Below are 6,353 nucleotides of genomic sequence, written 5' to 3' on the forward strand. Positions count from 1 at the left end.
CCCTACTGCAGGCCAGTCACCCTATGTGGCCACAGGAAGCTGTCTCCCAGATGTGTCCCATTGTCAGGACTAGGAATACACTTCTGGGTTCTATTGAATTTGTCTCAGTTCACAAGGATGTTAATTGTACGCTAGAAAACAAACCTACTACTTTCAGTCAAGTATTTGTTCTCCTGGCTTCACTTGGTAGAGTGCCTTCTCCAGCCCTGTACATGAATTGTTCTGTGTGGCCTTAGGAGTGTATTTTTCTGCACAGTCTTTGATAAAGCACGTTCCCTGCTGTGCTGTGTCACCTCTGGGGGCTGGCTCACGGTCATTCCTTGTGCTGGGTAGCCCTGGTTTAGGAAGCGGTGAAGATGCTGGCCGTGACACTGAGCTGATGTTTATGCTCCGCATCTCTGTGCGCAGGGAGCCATCTGTTGGAAACTGTTAATAAATGCACCTTCTACCTTCAAATTTTGAAGCTTTTGAATATCCTCTTTTTGTCTTATTTTTTTTTTTTTCTTTTTTTAAAAATATTTTTTAAAATACCCAAGGGCGTTTGAATATCACAGAGGACAATGGGAATCCCAGTCCACTACTTCTCAAACCTGCTTCTCTGGAAAGCCAGGGAGGACATGATGATGAAAAGCTTTTCCCTTTGGGAAAATATCCCAGCCCATACTGAAGAAAGCACTGTGGAGACCTCCTCTATGTGTGAGCCATATGGGAAGCACACTGGTTCTGAGGAGTCAATACTGTGAAGTGGCAGGACATGCATGGGAATTGAAAGCAAGCCACTAATGTAAGAACAAACCCTTTTCTATTCTTACATCAGTCGGGCTCTTAAGGTGCCTATAAACCTAGTCACAAAGATACTTGTCTGACTGTCTATCATGCATGTAGGAGTAACTTAATCCCTCAGTGAAATGCCAGAAGAAAAAAGAAAATCTAAGAAAACAGAGCATACTTATTTTTATTATTTTTTTTTTGTTAGGTGAAATTGTGTAATGTGCAAATAAATCATTATAAAAATTCAGGGAGGGAAAATGCAGCCTGAAAATTTACCATCTTAATTAGCCGGAGGATTAAAATTGTTTTGGAACATCAAAACAATGGGAAGTGAATTCTTTGATCTTCGTTAAGCACTTTCTTCAAGAGTTTGATGGCTTTTTCCCTGTGAAAAAGAAGCACAAAGATAGAGACCCTACTGAACACTGACAATGCAAACAACTGTGTTTTTTTTCCTAATGTTCCTCTAGCATGCCCTGAGTTGGGCAGTGCCTAAAGTAAAGCAAACCTGACAAATTCTGTCCTGTGGGATCAATTCTAGTTATGTTCCCTTGTTGCTGAGGAGTTTCTGCCTTTACTGGACATGGTGAGTGGCACAATACCTGTCCTTTCCTGCCAGGGGCACCACTCACTGAAAGAGCTCCTTTGCAGAGCAAGTGCCACAGGATTTGCTTGGCAGAATGCAGGTGTGTGGGAGGACAGAGCAGCAAGCCATGCACTGCTGCTTTGTCAGCTCTTGCTTGCAGTGGGAACAGACTACAGAGGAAATACAGTGAGTGGACAGAGTATGCAGGAGTTGTTTTTTGCCAAGTTTGTTCACTTTCTTTCTTTTTGGTAACATGATGAGGCCCTTGCAATCAGGGACAGTGAAAGCTGTACCCCAGCAAGTTTTGTCTTGAAAATCAAATTTAATCATGAGTTTACCGTATAACTTCTGAATTCCTCTCCTGTCATCTTCTGGAAGTCTGAAGGTTTCTGGGTTCTGATACGAGTAGAGAGGGTACATCAGAGCTCCACGGACATTGGAATGAGCAAGTCCCAAAGAATGGCCAAATTCATGAGCAGCAACAAGGAACAAATTGACATCTGCAACGTAGAAATCCATAAATGGATGTTAAAGGTATGGCATTTTTTTAAAAAAATCAAATTAATTGAAAGTGCAGGAGAATTTGTATATTTCAATCCATCTTGCAATGAAACTCCAGGATTTTGATCCATTATTGTTGAGCTTTCATATATAACGGTAAGATTTTATTAAAAATCTACTTGTTCCTTGCATATGCCTCTAGAGACCCTGAGTCTCTTTTGGACTCTGCGTTTGGTCAACCTCATTTCTAGAAGCAAGTAAATTCACCTTTTTGCAATTGATGTAGGAAACAAGGGCTCACAGTCCTTGTTTAGCCTGCAAAAAGTGCTTTAAATGATGGACAGAACAGGCATTATGTAGGTGCTCATAGTAATGAAGCCCTAGTACTTAAATGATAGTTGAAAAGAATAGAAATGTTAGTATTGAAGTAATACTGAGGGATGAAGTGTAATTGAAAGCACTTCCCGTGACTGTGTTCTTCCAACATGGACAATATTTGCTTTTCCCTTTCATCTGCACCTATGAACTTTACCTCTATTTATATCTGACCATTTTTCATCATCATCAAAGTGAGCATCTCCTCCAATCCCATCTCCAGGTTCAAACGCATGGGCCAGTGTGCCACCTTGTCCATCAAAAGGAGCTCCATCACCATGCTCTGCATTTGAAATAAATCAATGTCATCAGATGAGATCAGTTGTCATATTTAACTTCAGCAAATAGAAAAGCATGCTGTTGGTTTGTGCTAGTTTTGCTGGTTGCAAATCCTTAAAAAAATCTTACAATGGCAGCAAGGTTGTGAAAATGAGAAGTGAGGCTTAGGGAAATACTCTCCAAATTCATTACTTAATTCAAGTCTTGTATTTGATAGTTCAGTCAGCTGCATGTTTCAAGAAGAGCTGAATATATTTCTCCAGTGCTTTTGTCAGGAGTGTAGTCCTGAGGCAGCAATCAGAGATTATTTCAGAATAAATGCTTAATGCTTGACCCTACTGTTGTTAATGTATGAATGTGTTTGATGTTGAAAAAGTGCTGGGCAATATTAGTTCTAGACATTCTAACTTGCACTGATTTTAGTGTGGATGGTGATTTGGGATAGATAACCTTGTTTCTGAAGAGATAAATTTATTTATTCCCAGCCTTGAGGTATGGTCTATTATCTACTTCTGCCATAGTGCAGGTGGAATATTACTGTTTCCTACTTTGAGAGCAAGAGCTGGATTAGAGTTGAACCAACTTTGAAAATTTCCCTCTCCCTCACAGTGAGTGTCTGACTTTACTGAGGAGTAGTTGGGAAATCAGATGCCATCCTGTGTCCTTTCCCACAGACCATGGCCCTTAAGGCACAGCTAACACAGGCAGGAAAGACCTAATCCTAGTGTGTGATGTGGGATTAAAACACATTCCAGCTTGCAGCATCATTTCTGCCTTTGACTGGGACATTAGGTCATGTCTTTATGGTACCATAATGTTCTTCCCATCAGTGACACACAGGCTTTGGACATTTTGGTGCTCATCTGCTTGCAAGCCTGGTGTCAATGGAGCTCTAGTAATTATTGCCAATGGATCTACAGAACAAGTTAGTAGGCATTTAGTTTGTCTGAGCTGTCAGTTTACATGCCAGGCACAAGTTCAAGGTAGGGCTACGTCCATGCACTACTCCAGACCACAGATGCACTTTTGAAGTGACTTCTGCTCAGCCCCACTCACCACGCTTTGGCTGCTGCACCTTGGTGCAATCTTGGGGTGCAACATACGATTCCTTCTAGAAGCAAATCAACCAGAAGACACTTTCTATGGCCAACCATAATGCACCCCAGCTGCCAAAGGGTGCTTATTCTGGGAACCAGGCTAAGTCTAGGCCTAAGTAAATGCGTCTTAACCTGCTGGAATCCAGCCTGTGGAGGCTGGATCTTCAGAACCTGCTGATTTGCTCTACAGAGCTCTTCCCAGGAGTTTGCCCACTTATCAAGGCAAAAAGAGCCTTGAGTATCTAAATTCAAGTGTCTCATACTGGGAGCTGAATTCTCCCTTCATTCACAGCTGTGACTCTGAAAGGATTTTTCTAACTCTTTTGTAAGAGTAAAACTGAATCATAACATAGAAATTTGGTGACATGATATAAAGAAGATAAAATTTATGCAGACTTTGATTTACTTCCAAACTCTTTGTTCCATCTTAAAGCTATGTCAATAAAAATGAATGCTTTGAGTAAAATATGGACCAATGTATTTTAAAGAGGATAGGTATCTCACCACGACGTGCAAATCTAATCTCAATGTCTGCACGGCCCGTGAAGACTCTTCGGAATTGCAGCGGAGTCACATCACTCCATACCATCAAGGCCCTTTTAATTGCATCATCCACTTTCCTTCTGGGTAGATCAGGTGTATAATTGAGAATCCTGTCAGCAAAGAAAAACAGGTTAATTTCATTTAATCAGTGAAGGAAACACACCTAGTTAGATACAAGGCAATTCTCTTCCCCAGAAAACTTGAAACATCACTTACTTGTAAGTTAAATGTGTCTTTTTCCATTTTGGAGTTCCAGGAAATGTTTGATATTCTGCTACATCAGGCCTACCACATCTGGGCATTTTCATTATTCCTTCTGTTTCTGTGTCTAATTTTCCAGTTACAGTCAGGTGGAAAAACCTCTGCATTTCTTTAATCCTTTCTTCTATGCTTAGGTTTTGTGTTTTTGCCAAAATTGGAAAAAATTTATCAAGATATCCCTGGAAGAAGAGAGGGAAAATAAAGATTAATATGTATATCTGTGATGTTTTGGTAATTGCATTTTACATTTTTTTTAATTGTTTCATCATCCTGCATCATCCATGTCTAGTTTTAGTTGTATCTTTCCATTTCAAGTTACCGAATTCTGCTCTCTCAGTAGTAGAGATCAGCATATATAAAAAGAATTGTAACAGCAATGAAACATTGCAAGTAAGAAACCCTTCCAAGTTACCACAGTTCACTGAGCATTCAAGTCTAGAGTCTTCTAACACAGTACACATAACATTTTTGAAATATTTTTAAAATTACATGCTCCCATTATTTACCAGTTGGAATGTGGTCTCTTTTTAAAGTTAGTCTTAGGAGGTTTAAGCTACTCATCAAGTTTAAACTGTTTTATATCATGTCTGCAAAAACTGTTGTAATGTAAGACAAGGTTAATATGAAAAGGTATTAAAGGTATTAAAATCAGATTATTCATAATGTAGTTGTGTTTCTCCCCATGTAACATACCTTTACTTTCTCAAGTTCTATGCTATTCCATGATTCTGGTTTCAGTTGCACTGGGAAAGCAGGAATCTCAGGTAGGAAGATGACAGCACAAAGCAGGAGGTAGTGCATGGTGCTCATTTTGATGAGGAGCCTTGCTGGAGCAGAAAGAGTTTGACTTTCTGTCACCCAAGACCAGAGCTAAAACCCTTATATAGATCCTGATAGCTCCAAGCAGCAATTATGCATGTGACTCACTTTTTGGTTTTGTTAGTGTAATGTCATCAATACTCTAAGATGTAAATGAAATCACGTTAAACAAATCTTTCCTGTAACTTCCCTGTTGATGTCACGTCACAGCTAGCAGCCAGCTTTGTCTCTCTCTTTTCATATTATTCCAGTAGTGAAACCACAGGGTCATAGGGAAGTTCTTTTTCTGTAACTTTATCTGTACAGTTACTGTGTAATCACTTCACACTGCGCTTTTCCCATGTTACTTATACACAAAGGCATTTTGCAAGAGACCTTTGGCTGCCTGCCTGTACCAGTCAATGTAGAGGCAGAGAGGAGATGGGTGCGAGCAGTGTCTCACTGAAACCACTGCCCTGCTCAGTAAACTTTCAGAGGTTCCTGCAGTTCAGAAGACAGCTCTTTAAAAGTACCCTCTTGGACTAAGTGGACATCAGGTGCCTTTGTCCCTTTCCTTGGGACAAATGGGATGACCTTTCAGAAGAATCTCTTTACATTTGAGAACTAGATATAGAATATAACTTACAAGAGTAGGTGAGAGCTCTCAGGGGAAAGAGAGGAGCTTTTCCTAACAAATAGGGAGCTATCTTAGACCTCCTGCTGTACCAGTGCAACCTGAGAAAGCTGCATGAAGCACTGACAGAGCAGGGCAGCTGTAACCCTGTAACCTCCCCGGCCCCCTGATGGAAATTTTTGAATGGAAATTTTAAAAATTCAGTGAAAAAATTTTCATTACTTTGGGCTCAAAATCAGCATGAATAAATCAAATTCTGATAAGATCAATATCAAAAAGGAACAGATTCTGTTTCCTTACATTTAGTTGTGTGAATTTTGCAGACTTTATTGCTTCGTCTTGGTCTTGAATAATAAAAAATATCATGGGTCAAGAAAAATAATTTCCTGCACAAAAATCATAGTCATGTGACTCGTATTCAGTAGAGAACCTGTGTCTGTGTTGGAGAGTATGACCTGTGTAAACAAAGGTCAAGGAGATCCAAAGCAATACTATAGAGACATTTAAT

General features: G+C 39.9%; 1 protein-coding gene across 1 annotated transcript; it reads right to left on the minus strand.

Annotated features, from left to right (window-relative positions):
* Positions 1–1,133: 1,133 nt before the first annotated feature.
* MMP7 (matrix metallopeptidase 7) lies at positions 1,134–5,214 on the minus strand. The gene is made up of 6 exons (XM_021529390.2): positions 5,107–5,214; positions 4,369–4,592; positions 4,114–4,262; positions 2,391–2,516; positions 1,696–1,857; positions 1,134–1,156 (listed from the first exon to the last, which is right to left on the minus strand). The coding sequence occupies exons 1-6, from the start codon at positions 5,212–5,214 to the stop codon at positions 1,134–1,136; spliced, it is 792 nt and encodes a 263-aa protein (XP_021385065.1).
* Positions 5,215–6,353: the final 1,139 nt, after the last annotated feature.

Source organism: Lonchura striata, chromosome 2 (assembly GCF_046129695.1).
Source record: "Lonchura striata isolate bLonStr1 chromosome 2, bLonStr1.mat, whole genome shotgun sequence".
Classification (NCBI taxonomy): Eukaryota; Metazoa; Chordata; class Aves; order Passeriformes; family Estrildidae; genus Lonchura; species Lonchura striata.

Excerpts from the sequence above, each read along its gene's own strand:
- MMP7 (XM_021529390.2), bottom strand. The coding sequence starts at position 5,214 with ATGCACTACCTCCTGCTTTGTGCTGTCATCTTCCTACCTGAGATTCCT. Across the intron at positions 4,593-5,106 it reads TAGAACTTGAGAAAGTAAAG|GGATATCTTGATAAATTTTT; the intron begins GTATGTTACATG and ends CTCTTCTTCCAG. Across the intron at positions 1,858-2,390 it reads ATGGTCAGATATAAATAGAG|ATGTCAATTTGTTCCTTGTT; the intron begins GTAAAGTTCATA and ends TCTACGTTGCAG.